Below are 15,293 nucleotides of genomic sequence, written 5' to 3'. Positions count from 1 at the left end.
ATGCTCAGAGAATTTCATGTCTGACCGTATCGTAACACCCAAGTCCCTTTCCTCCAGTACTGGGTTTAGTTGAACTCCACCAAGTGAATTAGTTTTTTTGGGATTACTGTTTCCCAGGTGTAATACCTTACACTTTGTTGGATTAAAGCACAGCTGCCATTTTTCTGACCATTCCTGAAGTCTATCTAGGTCTCTCTGAAGAAGCTCAGCTTGACAGTGATCATTAACTACTCTACCAATTTTAACATCATCTGCAAATTTAGACATCACGCCCTCTATCCCTTCATCGATGTCGTTTATGAAAATTAAAAACAACAGTGGCCCTAATACTGATCCTTGGGGAACCCCACTTCTTACATCAACCCAATCTGAGGAATAGCCATTTATCACAACCCTCTGCCTCATGCCCTGAAGCCATCCTTCTATCCATCTAAGGATTTTCCCAGTGATTCCAACCTGTTCCAGCTTATAAAGCAACTGCTCATGTGGGACTGAGTCAAAAGCTTTGCTGAAATCTAAATAAACAATGTAGAAATTATTCCCTAAATCCAGCTCGTGAGTGACCCTTTCAAAATACGAACCAGATTTGTTAAACATGATTTTCCCTTTACAAAACCATGCTGAGTATCCTTGAGAATTTCAGTTCGATTCAAATGATCCTGAATTCCACCCTTGATCATTGCCTCCATGATTTTCCCTACTACTGAAGTCAGATTGACAGGTTGATAATTTCCAACTTCACTTTTAGAGCCACCCTTATGTATGGGAGATATATTTGCACTTTTCCAATCCAAGGGAATCTCCCCAGAGTCTAGTGATGCTCGCATAATTAGCCTCAATGGTTCAATGCACTCGCTTGCCGCCTCTCTTAAGATTATAGGGTATATTCCATCAACTCCAGGAGCCTTACTGGTCTGTAGGCTCAAAAGTTTTTTCATTAAATAATCTTGCGAAATTTCAATATCATTAATTACATATTTTTTAACTTCGCTCCCACAATTTCCCATTGCCACAAAAGGCTTTTCATTTGTAAATATCGATGCAAAATAACTGTTGAGTTCATCTGCAACGGCAGCTGGCGTATTTAATACTATCCCCTTTCCCTTACGTAAAGGTCCGATCTGGTTTGTCCTGCTCTTCTTGGCATTTATATATGTGAAGAATTCTTTTTATCCACCCCTCTTTGCTCTGTTTGCTAGTGATTTCTCATAAGCTGCCTTTGCCTGTCGAACCTTTTCTGTGGCTCTATTACACATCACCTTGTAGCTGTTATAGGCTTCAGTACTTTTTATTGCTCTGTAACCTTTCCATGCCACCTTTTTCTGCTCAAGTAATGCGGCAACTTCACTATTCATCCAACTTGGAACCCTCTTCGTGGAGTATTTTTTTAATGGTATATAGCATTCAAGGCATCTGTGATTAATGTTTTAAAAGCATACCACAGTTGAAATGTATTCATTCTCTGCGCGATATCTACCCAGTTAACAGAGGCCATGTAGTACCTTAAGGCATCATAATTTCCTTTTCTGAAATTAAAACCCATTCCTTTGCCTACGTTTGCAGATGATACAAAGGTTGGCAGGGTGGGTAATAACAGTAATCAGGGTGAGCACTCCAAAAAGATCTAGGATAATAGTAGTTGAAGTTTAACACTGACAAATGTAAGGTACTGCACATGGGTAGCAGTAACTGCAGAATAACTTATCAACTGTGTGGTACTACACTCAGGGTAGTGGAGAATGAAAAAGAACTGGGTGTAATTGTACAGCAGACATGAAATTCTCTGAGTGGTGCAGATGTGCTGCCAGGACAACTCATGGGGTTTTTTCAATGATATATAGAAACTTTGCTAGGAGGGATAAGGAGGTAATTATCCCTTTGTATAAGGCCATGGTTAGGCTGCACCTTGAGTACTGTATACATGTCTGGAGACCTCACTTTAGGAAGAATATAGATCTGGAATGGGTGCAGTGAAGGGCAATCAGACTGTTGAAGGGAACAAAAGGGTGCTCTTACCTAGAAAGGCTTCAGTTCTGCAAATTGCAGCATCTCGAGACGAGACACCAATAGCGAGATCTGATTGAGGTGTTTAAAGCCTTGAATCGATTGAGTAAGCCAAATGTTAATGGTATTCTTCCACTTTCTGAGACTACACACATGATGGGGCATAAATTCAAGTTGAGAAGGATGGTTACAGGATATGCAGAAGTTTTCCTTCAGCCAGCGGTTGGTTGATTAGTGGATGGGTTGAATAGCAAGGGAGCACTAGACAAATTCTTGGAGGGTACAGTTGGGTGAAATGTGGGTTTTTTTTTTTTGGTTGATGTTATATAAGCTTGCTTTTTTGCATCATTTGCCATTACTACTAATTATATTGTGATTTTTTAGATCGATCGAAATTAATTTGATGAGTGGCTTAAATATTAAGTCTTTTTCTACATGTTACTTCATCATTATTAGTACAAGTAGAAGAAAGGCAGTCCCTTATGTAACAAAAATTTTTAATATAAAATAAAAACTTACTTGAAGGACTGGTGTATTCATTATACGGCGCTGAGCTGTTTCAAACATCATTGATATACAAGACAAGGTCGTAATGAGAATCATAACCCAATCTAAATAAGTCACCAAGCCTAGAAGATTGCTAAAAATAAAAGAAAAACTGAAATACAGAATTGCATAAATTTATAAACAATATTTTCTCTTAGTTTGGCTTTATTTTTAACAGTCTGCACAAAATTCTGTTTTAAAGTCATTATTACTAAACTAATCCATGTATAAAGAAGAAGCTGTCTTCTAAATACATGATCTGTATTGTTCTTCTGGAACAGACCAAAAATCAATGCATATAAGGTTTGCCAACATCTGAAGATGTTATTTACACATTGAAAAAAATTTATGAACAATCTAATTTCTTATGGATTTAATTTCACGTAATATTAAGACGGCTCAAAAAGGACAAAGATAACACATAAGTCCACAAAGTTTAAAAGCAAGAAGTACTAAATCAAAAAAAATTATATAAAATTCACGTTGATACTTGATCAAGTGCTTGACTTGAAACATTGCAAAACACCTAAAATAGATAGATCATACTAATGCAAGAAGGCTGGAAGTAGTTAAAAATAGTGGTGCATTATACTACATTGCATGTATTGGAGACTGTGACATTTTGGAACATGCAAGATTTAGTTTCAAGTCTCAGTACCTATTAATTGTTTTGTATTTGATTTGTAATCATTTACACAAAAGTTCGTCTTTACAAAAATAAATCAAAGTGAGACTACTTACTTTGATTTATTATGGACTATATGCACTAAATATTCATATATAAGGTGAATATGTATTGCACATAGTCCCGAAACCCGTGAAATTTTTGCAATATGATTTTAGGACAACTATATGTTTTTATGGGCTTCAGATCCTCTATGGAAACCCAACAGTTTTAAAAGCAATATACAGGAACTCCCCGGCTTATGTAATACTCGACTTATGGAAATTCAACTTTATGTAAGTTTGCCAGCCAGGGCAAACTTAAAAAAATCGTGAAAACGTATTTTGCCTTCTGTGTATTTGAAGACAAAATGCACAAGGCATAATTTCCTACAGGTTTAGGTAATTAACTATATAATATCGGTGTAGATACACCATAGTTTTACCCATAAATTTGAACTACGTATGTAGTGTAAAGGCATCGTTTTAATTTTGCATATCTCATATTGTGGGTGCCTTCACAATGAGATAGCTGATATTGCACTACTTCTAATGTGGAAAAAAAAAACTCATTCGACCAGATCTATTAAATCAAACAAATGAATTATAAAATCCAAACCTAAATCATGAAAAATCTTAATTCAGACGATCATTTCAAAGCTATTTGTGAATTTAATGTGAAAAATAACCCGTTGGACCAGATCTATTAAACCAAACAAATGAGTTATAAAATTCAAACCTATATCATGGAATTGTTTTGATGAGAGTCTAAGAGATCTAGATTTTTATTAAGAAAACTGAATATAAACGAAAAAAAACCAGGTGCTTTTTTTTTTTTTTTTTTTCCCCAAATAACTAAAACTAGTACTTATTATTATTGTTATTATTATTAATAGCCATATGGTGCAAGAAAGCCTGAGGCTTATGCTGCACCAGGAAAAAAAAAAAGTTCCCGAGTTACCATGAGAGAGAGAGAGAGAGAGAGAGAGAGAGTCAAAAGTAGAAGGGTATCACCAAGAAAGAGAAGAATGATGATATCCAGCTCAGGACCCTGGGTGTGCCAAGCCCATACTCACCAGATGTGAGTCCCCGGGGTTAGATGAACCTCATCTCCAACCAAACTGCACAGAAGAGGTGTCTCTCCCCACCTTTTCAGAAACTTATCAGACCCTAAATGCCATTTTTCCAACTGTGAAAATCTTTGCATGGAAGCAGACATAGTTTGTTTCTAGTCCCAAAGAGATCCCCTAAAGGTCCCAAACCTTTTCCGTTTTCGAAGCTTCCACACATGATTTGCCTCTGTAATTAAAAATATCGTGAACATTTTTTTCTTGCCCAAGGGATGATCGAATTGCAAGTAAATTACCTCCTCCAGTGTGAACTGTCTTATCCTCAAAAATCTACAAATTCGCTTCTAAACTCCTGCACGAATCGACAGTAATAAAATAAATGGTACACTGTTTCAATTTCGGTACAAAATTGATTGAACAAAATTGGCATAATCTGTTGCCTGTCTGACTAAATCTATATGTGATATTGTTCACTGGTATATTTCCATAACCAACCCTCCACGAAAAGTCAATAAGTGATGGGTAGTTTCCGCCAATTTTTAGATTTTTAAAAAACAACTGCATGTTATGGTTTCCTAAATTTGGCTTTTCTGGATTTTCTGTGTTAAACAGTGTCCAGTAGAGTTGTTTTAAACCACCCTTAAAAGGATCTATATCTTTCTCCCTTAACTGTGTGCACATATCCTGAATTTTTTTGTAATATATAGAAATTGTCTCTACTTTTGGCCCTAGATAATTGCCGCCTTTAATTAAGGCTGTATTAAATCCCATAAAATATTTTATCAGTATCGCTATTAAATGGTTAGACTGCACCATATTAGCCACATCCAGCAGTCTCTTACAGCTACGCCTCAAATTAATTTTTGGAATACTTATTCCCCCATCTTCCCATGGTAAAAATAAAAATTTCTGCGCTATCTCTTGCCGTTTTCCTCCCCATAAAAACTGAAATGTTGGAACGTAAAATCGTCTCATTGTCCTAGCTGTGATTCCCATTATAAACACCGTGTATAAGATTATAGGAAGAATTACAGTTCTAACAATGATGGATTTGTTCTCAAAAGAAAATTGTTCCACTTCCTACTCTTTTAAACTTTCCCATATTTTAGTGGTGAGCCCTCCTACAGGTAGCATGGGACTCTCTCTAAACGAAACTCCCAATATTTGAATTGATTTATCCGACTCCACTTCTTGTTGTGCTAAAGACCGATTTACCCATTCCCCTAACAATTTGATCCTAGTTTTATCTTTATTTATGTTTAACCAACCCCGACTTCTTACCAAAAGATCTAACGAGTGACATAAATTTTTCCACCGCATAACTCGTACTGAGAGTGGCGGTAACATCATCTGCATACACTATACATTTACACTGCTCTGCTGGCTTTGGCAACGGTATCCCCTGAATGACCTCAGTTCTGTCTATTTTTCCCAGTAGTGGTTCCAGTGCTAACGTAAATAACAAAGGACTAAGCGGACATCTTGCTTTACTCCGCTATCAATTTTAATGTTTTTCGAATTTTCTCCATTTATCAAAAGTCTTGTGCTACTACGTGTATATAGATTTCTCAGGACTATAAACAACTGAGATCCTATGTTCGTATCTTCAATTATAGAGAAAAGGTAGTTGTGGTCAATTCTATCAAAAGCCTTTTCTAGGTCAATTGATACTAATGCTAAATTGTAACTCTTTCATTTCCGATATTCTGATATATCCTTTAATAGCCAAAGGTTATATTCTATCCGCCTCTCTGGTATACCGTAGCACTATGTGCTTCTAACTACCTGGGTTACGTCGCCTTTTAACTTAACTATCAAAATCTTTGCAAATATTTTGTTGTCACAATTAGCTAACATTATAAGTCTCCAATTACCAATTTTTGTTAAATCCTGTCCATGCTTCGGAATGAAAGTAGTATAGACATTTAAAAAGCCTTCGGGTACAATCCCCTCCTGAAAAAATTTGCTAAAGATGGCCAGAAGAATAGGCTCTAACAGGTTCCAAAATTTCTTATAAAATTCAACCCCCAAACCATCCGGTCCCGGTACACATCATAATTTACATGATTTTAGAGCCACAGTTAGATCCCCCATAATTATTTCCCTGTCCTGTAATGCTTTTTGTTCGGGTGTGAATTGTCCAATCGTCCAAATGGAGTCGTGTTTCTCTTTTTTCTGCAAAGCAAGCTCTTTTTCATAGTAATTTACAAAACGATTCATAATAGTGAGCATTGTTGAATGTGTATTCTCATTGTCTTTAATTTCCTGAACCATTTTGCGTAAATTATTTAGCCTTAGTCTTCTTTGGTAAAACACAGCTGAAGGACTATCAGCCTCCCTAAATTTCAGCTGTATTTTTCACGCCTTTTCTTTTTCTTCTTCCAATATTATACTGTCAATAACTGCTTGTACTTCTGCTGTTGCCCTTTCATCCTCGCACCATTGGTAAATTCTTTTTTCTTGTAAGAGATCTTTCACTCTATTTCTACACTGTTTGTTTCTTTCCTTAATTTTTGAGTAATAAAATGATTTTGCACTTTCTTTAATTTTCGCCCACATTTCCCACTCATTTCCATCTTGCTCTACTATCTTTTTAATAAGTGTTGTAAAGTCCCAGTTCTCTCCATTTCAAAGCTAGTGGGCTTCATCATCAGTGGGTGGGCAGGTACCCTGGTAATGCAACATGCCATCACAGTTGCGAAATTATTTCCACACTACGAGAGATGCCAAATGGTGTTGGTAATTATTTATTTGAAGTAGTGCAATACCAGCTATCTCGTTGTGAAGGCACCAACAATATGAGATACAATTAAAACGATGCCTTTACACTACATATGTAGTTCAAATTTATGGGTAAACTATGGTGTATCTGCACCGATATTATATAGTTAATTACCTAAACCCATAAGAAATTATGCCTTGTAAATAAATTTTCAGAATCTTCTCTTCATTCCTATTTACTTATTACAATGGTGAAGGGAAAGAGAAAAACGGAAAGTGCAAGTGCTGGCATCGCTAGGAAACAAAACAAAATTGATTTAGAAAAAATGATTAATTAAGAAGTACAAAGGAGGACAAAGTTTTTTACCTACTGCACGGGAATTAGGTCTCGCTGCTTCAACAGTGAAAGATCAATGCATTTAAGATCAACAGTGATCACAGAACAGTGTTCAGGTGCTATATTATTATTATTATTAGCCATATGGTGCAAGGAAGCCTGAGGCTTATGCTGCACCAGCCAAAAAAAAAAAATTTCTGAATTACCCAGAGAGAGAGAGAGAGAGAACAAGAAGAGTTAGAAGTAGAAAGGAATTACCAAGAAAGAGAAGATTTTTTTTTTTTTTTGGTAGTTGTTGGCGCATCGGCTTCTGTGGCCGTAACGCACCAAGGTTTTTGCAGTACTTTGATCCAAGCCCGAGGCGGGATTCGAACCCACGACCTTTGAGTTACCAGGCAGGCACTTTACCTACCCAGCCAGCCTGGTCGGCAGAAGAAACAGAAGAATGATGATATCCAGCTCATCAAAGATGGAAAAGCTATTAATAATATGGATGGAAAATCAGATTCAGAAGCAAGTGCCCCTGAGTCCAATGGTCATACAAGCAAAAGCAACAAGTATTTATGAAGATATTAAGGATAAGTACGGCAAGCCTCAAGCCAAGTTCATGGCAAGCAATGGATGGTTTAATAGGTTCAGGCATTGTGCTGGTTTCCATAACATTAAGGTACACGGTGAAGTCATCAGTGCTGATTCTGCAGCTGCAGAGAAATTTTGTGATGTGTTGGAAAAAAACTCCCTCTAAATCTCCACACCCCCTCAACTTCCACAGCGACGTACTTGTCAGCTGGAGAGTTAATTGTGGCAACAATGCTCAAAAGGTAAAACTTGCTGATGTTATGCCTGTTACCTCTCTCTTTTTGAAATTTTTGTAATTTGGTACACTTTTGTAATTTTTCCTGTGCATGAGATAAAAAAAATTGAATAAATAATTGTATTTACATGTTCACTGAACATTTATTTTTTGCTTCAATCAAATTCAGCACGGAAAGTTGCGAGTGCTGCATAAGCATTTAGGGAAATTCCGAAACGTAAAATTCTACTTACATAGAGTTCCGCGGAATGCAACCCTTATGTAAGTCGGAGAGTGGCTGTACATGTGTAATAATAAAACAAAAATTTACAATAAAGAAATTTATAGAAGATTCCCCCCTTCACTAACAAGCACTTCATTTCTAATTCAAAAATTCTCCCTCTGTCAATTTCTGAATAATGCTTAGTGTTGTTTATATACCTTCAAAGAAAATAACAATATATATATATATATATATATATATACTTACAAAGTAACTCAGTAATTCACTGAGTTACATTGTAATAAATCTAAGTTGATGTAGATATTATGTATTGTTAGAGAATCACTAACCAAATGAACATTACAATTAGAGTAACACTGTTATATAACTTTGTATCCATTACACTGGTCGGCATCAATTTCCTATTTGAATTAATTTCAACAGATTCTCACAGGAAATATGTTAAAAAAACTCAGATATGTGCTTAAAAACTTCTCATCACCCTCAGTTTTCAAATATTGTAGGTTAATGATCAAACACTAAGACATGTAGTTGGTTTTAATCATCTTTTCCATCTATTTTACTATTTATTTTTTAAATTTTTTTCCTACAAAATTTGGGAGATTTCTAGAGCATTCAGGAGCTTTGTACAACATTCGAGAATGTCCAGGAAAATTCTGGAATACTGTTACATGCAGAAGAAAGATCGGGAATATTTCTGGAAGGTTCTACAATTTTCGACAGAGTTCTCTAGAAGGAATTCTAGAGAAATTCTAAATGTAAAATTGTCTGAGACTACTGTAGTCACCGTTATGGAAGCAAAAGCTCTTCCCTTTCCTGTACTTACATCTTTAAGTAAGTCCCACATTAGCAGAGTGATAACTGCCACCCAGAGGGTCTTTTACATGCAGGTTCTTAATGCATGAAGAGTTGCTGCTGATAATCAGATAAAGAGTATTGCTTCCTCTTGTTGCTTCTCCAATATGCTGCTGTAGAAAACAATCATTCAATAAATCTACAAAAATCTTGCTAGTGTGTGAGTGACCAACCCACAAGTTACAGTCAATATCTGAAAAGTTAAAATCCCCCATTACAAGACATTTTGATTTACTGGTCCACTCTCTTTGTTTGTATAGCTGTTTGTTATACTCATCACTGTCATTAGGCTTATAACAAACTCCTAATCTCATTTTTATTTTCTCGGTGTTTACGTCACACCAAACTGACTCAACACTGCACTAGTCACCCATGTTGACTGGATGCACTGCCTTCGATTTAATACACTTCTTAACTAAGTGTGTGATCCCCTGCTGTGGTCTTGTCTATCCTTTCTGTACACATTGTATTCCCCATATTCAAATTCTGCATCCCTTATGTCTGAGTGACACCACGTCTCTGATATCCCCACAATGTCTGTATTTGAGGTCTTAATCAGTATTTCAAATTCATCAAATTTATTTGTTATGCTCATAGCATTAATGTACTTTCAAGTATACATGTACCTGTTATTACTCTTAATTACCCTAATACAGTCCATATATTTGCTTGTTTCATGATGATCCTTAGCAGGGCTTGAAATCCCCTGACACTTTGCTTTCCAGGTTGCTGCATGTTCCAATAGAAGCAGTGCAAGAGTCACTTTCACTTCTGCTTGCAGCTGCAGTTAGTTTTATTCTGTGTATCCCCCCCCCCAAGTTATATTAGTTTTCTGACCCACTTAGCACTGTCTCAATACCATAGGCAAATATTCTTGCAATCTTTCCATTTAAGCGTAGTTCCTTCTGTTAATAAGCACAGACCATTGCTGAGAAAAATAAATTCTACCCCATGAGCCTAGCACAGTCTCTCCAGGGCCATATTCATTAACGAGGCTCTCAATGTGTACTCCCTTCTATTATGTCTGTGCAGGATTGCAAACCATTTCAAATTTAATCCTAACTCACAACTTTTTCCCAATATTTCCCTGTATCTGCTAATTAAATCTCAGATCTCCTACCCTTAATATCATTAGTGCCCACATGTACAACAGTATCACCTTTTATACCCTTAAAAGATGATATCTGCTCTAAAGCATTATCTAATTTTGCCTCTGGCAGACATACACTAGTTCTTATCCACCTATCCTTTGTGCACAACATATTTCCCATTTCTCTGACCATAAGAGTCACCAACAATTACCACCTCCTTTGGGACCAGTGCTTTCTTTTGCAGATGTTGTTTTGTTGTTTTTGGTTTTTTTTAGGAGCATTAGCAACTAAGGCCATATTGCTCCGGGAATATGCGGTGGTCATTCCCTTGACCTTTCCGCATCCTCCGTATTTGGTGGTGACGGGCTCGAACCCCGGTCTAATCAAGAAGCGTGTGCTACACACTGCTGCTCCTTCCCACCTGGCTACGGAGACGCCGTTTTTACAGATGTGGGTTGCCTGATACCCAAGTGAGGGCTCTGGCATGTTGGGCAGCTGAGAGCTTGAGGGGATCCCCATTTTAGTTGCTTCAAGCACATACACCATGTTCTTAAAGCTCTTATAAATGCCCATCAGAATGATGAGTTTGCACCTAATTTCCTCGTACTGTTTGGACTGAACACACACAAAGGCGTTCTAGATATGTCCACACATTGCACAAGTAGCACATTTCATTGGGCCATGATTCATATGAGAACCACCCTTCAGTTCTCACCGAGCCACAGCACTCCTACTACTTTATATATGAGATTAAGTTGCTATGTCTACTGTTTAGGCAATTTAGTAATCCCTCTTCTATTAGATGGATCCTCAAAGCTCTTAATTATAAGACTGGTGTGTTCATGGTGTTTCTTTAAGAACAGATTTTCTGTGGAATCTAGACTTAGCTAATCTAAGGAGTGTCTGGCAAATCTGTGCTTTGAACGAGTCAGTTAACATCATTTCTGGCAAAGAGATGACAGCTGAGTTCCTTCAACTTATTCAAGGATTCCACAAAACCAGCTATGTGCTAATCCTATACTTTGGTCACCATTTCATAGACTAAATAAGTGCAACCAGTATTTCATAAATACTAATTTTGGGCTAATTAATACTTTTGCAATCGACTCTTAACTTATGGGACCTGAGTACCAGAGACAAGTAGCAAGTGACTTCTGGTAATATCACAAAGTCTATTCTTCATACAGCATGAAATTCTAGATACATAAATTTTCCATTGACGTATATATATATATATATATAGTAATATTTCTTTTAATTTCTTGAGAAAAAAATAATTTTTTCAAGCAGTACTTTAATTCATTATCACTAAAATTAAAGTTAAAATTAAAGATAAATTCTAAAACAAAACACATGAAATAATTTAATAGCTTACTGCATATTTTTATATTTGATTTTTCTTTCCTTTCCTGTAACAGGGTCACGTATATGTGGATCATAACGTGCCCAAACAATTGTTTGACAGAATTTACGAAACCTGCTTTCTCGTCCAACCATAAACAGCGGAGTATCAAAAAATGGATGATTTTCTCTTAAATCTTCTTCCCTCTGATTTCTAAAGAAAGTCAGTTATCAGCATATTAGTAAAAACAACAATAAATATGGATAAATTGACATGAATAAGCACATGGTAATAAGTATATAGTAAGCTTGTTTAACATTAATGAGTATAGTAAGTAACTATACAGTAAGAATAGTTACTTACTATACTAAACCTCACTATAGTAATTCCCATCAAGCTTAAAGAAAACTTAATTGTTTTAAACAAGAGCTAAGGCACCTAGGCCACATATTATTACTGAAATTCAGATTACAGAAAGCACTGGCCTCTTGCAGTTATGTAGTAGTAGTAGTAGTGGCATGTGATGCAAGAAAGCAAATGTATGAGCTTATGCAGCATCAGCCAAAAAAAAAAAAAAAAAAAAATCACACCATTCCCTCCAAATGCCTGTCCAGTTCCTCCTTAAATTTATTTAACCTGTCAACTTCCACAATGACAGATGGAAGTTTGTTCCAGCAATTAACCACCCACTGGCTAAAGGCAAATTTCCGCATATCTATTCTATATCTGTCTTTTCTTAATTTGAATTTATGCCCCCTTAGGTTCGTAATCTGAACAAGTGGAAGGATCCCATCAGAATTCAGCGTGCTCAACCCATTAAAGGCCTTATATACCTTAATCAGATCACCGCGCAGGTGCCTAGTCTCCAGCCACTGCAATTTGCAGAACTTAAGCCTCTCTTGGTAAGAGGATCCCTTCATTCCCCTCACCAATCTTGTTGCCCTTCTCTGTACACGCTCAAGGAAATCTACATCCTTCCTAAAATAAGGCCTCCAGACCTGTACGCAGTACTCATGGCGTGGCCTGACCATTGCCTTATACAGAGGGACAATCACCTCCTTCTCCCTGCTAGCAAAATTTCTATATATCATTGACAAAACCCCATGACTTGCCCTGGCAGCCTGTCTGCATTGCTCAGAAAACTTCATATCTGACTGCACAATTACTCCCAGGTCTTTTTCATTTTGTACCACCTTAAGTGTAGTACCACACAGTTGGTACGTTTCTCTGGGGTTACATTTACCCATATGCAGTACTTTGCATTTGTCAAGGTTAAACTTCAGTTGCCACTTCTTAGCCCATCTGCCCAAATTATCTAGATCCTGTTGCAGTAGCACACTGCCATTACTGTCATTAACAACCCTGCCAACCTTTGAATCATCTACAAACTTCGACATTAAGCCTGATATACCTTCATCAATATCACGGATAATTATACAAAACAACAGTGGACTTAACACCAAACCCTGTGGGACTCCAATAATAACATTAGTCCACGAAGAGCAGCACCCATTGATTACCACCCTCTGTCTTCTCCCACTTAACCATCCTTTTATCCATTGTAGCAACTTACCCTTAATACCATTCTGCTCCAATTTGTACAATAGTCTTCCATGAGCAACAGTGTCAAAAGCTTTCCTGAAATCCAAATATATGATATCAAAATTATTTTTTGCATCCAGTTCCTTTGTAACCACATCATAATATCCTATCAAATTTGTCAGACAAGACTTTCCCTTAACAAAACCATGCTGTGTCTGAATTATTGCTGCAGTCTTGTCTAGATGATCCTGCAATGCATCTTTAACCAGTGACTCCATTATTTTATCTGGAACAGAAGTTAAACTAACTGGTCTGTAATTACTCGTGTCACCCTTCAATCCCCCTTTGTGAATTGGGGATACATTTGCACATCTCCAGTCCATGGGGACCTCCCCTGAATCCAAGGATGCTCTCATAATTATGGCTAAGGGTTTGCTTAGTTGCTTTGCCGCCTCCTTTAATATAACTGGATAGATCCCATCCACCCGATGTGAGAAAATGAATGTCATAAAAGATGAAACCAAGAAATTGAAATCGAAAACATTCACTCTTAAGACATTAGTAAATAACTTCATTCCATATAACATGTCAAAGCCATATGGCTTTAACATATTATTCTGCCAGTACTTATAATGAACCACAGGAAGAATGATATGAAATGTGGAAAAATATATATATTTTATTTTTGATACCATATTCTATCCTCAGGCCAGTATTAGCCTGAAAGTAGGTTTGGCAAGAATTGAGAAATGTAACAAGATTCAAATTTAGTGCTGTATGTGTTTGATATAGTATTATATCACTAGATCAGTCCTGCAATATACCAAACTTTCATAAAACTCATACATGGATTTAATTATCTTACAATATTTTATGTTTAACCTTTATCTGTCTCCCAATGAAATCTACTTGAAAAACTATGCTTTCCACATCGTTTTTAAATTTAAATTGTAAAAATGTTTGTTTAATGGTATATATAGTTATAACACAATGTAGAGAGCATCTAAGAGCAACTGTGTGCTAGAGTCAAGGAACATATATGCATCAAGTGGTGTTTCATCTAGCTGGATGAAAAAAAAATCCCACATTAAAGGATATATTATTACTGAAACTAAGGTTTTAGTAACTAAGAAACAAAATACTCTTGTTTTGTATAAGCATTTTGTCCAACACTCCTCATCAAAGTCCAAATAACTCAACTGTGGCATTAAAAAAAAACACATTAGTACAAATTTGAAATTCTGCCTTGGCATGAATGTCACATAACTTGTTTCAATCTTTGAATCAAAGGTCAAACCGTCATTAAGAAGACTAACTGTTTTGTTTATGATAAGTTGTAAGTAAATTCAACATAATTCAGTTCCTAGTAATAGAGGAAGAAATTTACTTATTATTTGCTAACTTTGAATCAGCACTCCTAGGCATGGTAAATATCCAGGAAGTTTGACAAACATTACATCATAAACTACTCGCTGTCTGATGCAATTTCTTAACATAAATCAGCATTATCAATGGCTCACATGCCTCCATATGAATGCATCGATATGGTTGCTCAAAATGAGTTTTTTGTATAATCACCACTGTAATGACATGATGTAAGTGTTACACTCACTACTGATAATTATTAGTTGGAAGTCATACAGTAAACAGGAGAGGGACAGAAGGTGGGGGGGAGTGAGTGGGGGAGAGAGAGAGAGAGAATAAGGAATCACAAAGTTCAGGCATACAGTCTCGTGGCTGTTGTTGGATTTTTAAGTGCATCAGCAACTTAGACCATACTGTGCCATTTTCTATTGTTCATGCACCAATATGCATGTTGTGCCAGCTGAAAACTTAGAATAACTCACAGGGAAATCCTACTCCCTCCACCTGAGTTTGGTTAATTAGAACCTTGATTGAAATTAATTGACTTTAGAAATTCCTTCAGTTATTGATGGGAAATTGCTGTCAGGGGAGATCTACAATCTTATGAAATTTACTCTGGATATACAGTACTAGACCCCCTCATCCAGAAAGCTTGGGAACACAGACTTTCTGGAGTTTTGGAATTTCTGGATTTCAGGTCCTCCGCATGAGAAATTAGAA

At 36.5% G+C, this 15,293-nt stretch overlaps 1 protein-coding gene across 1 annotated transcript in view; it reads right to left on the bottom strand.

Annotated features, from left to right (window-relative positions):
• Positions 1-15,293, bottom strand: part of na (sodium leak channel non-selective protein na) — a 605,671-nt gene that overhangs the window by 285,280 nt on the left and 305,098 nt on the right. Inside the window, exons 20-21 of the mRNA XM_090376183.1 lie at positions 11,700-11,879; positions 2,524-2,644 (exon numbers count right to left, since the gene is read on the bottom strand). Coding sequence (XP_090232309.1) covers positions 2,524-2,644; positions 11,700-11,879 — 301 coding nt within the window. The remainder of the gene's footprint in view (positions 1-2,523; positions 2,645-11,699; positions 11,880-15,293) is intronic.

The sequence above is a fragment of the Mastigoproctus giganteus genome, chromosome 6 (genome assembly GCF_048544385.1).
Source record: "Mastigoproctus giganteus isolate SK-2022 chromosome 6, ASM4854438v1, whole genome shotgun sequence".
NCBI lineage: Eukaryota > Metazoa > Arthropoda > Arachnida > Uropygi > Thelyphonidae > Mastigoproctus > Mastigoproctus giganteus.
Note: the sequence above shows the minus strand (reverse complement) of the source record. Positions and strands in the feature narration are given on the sequence as shown.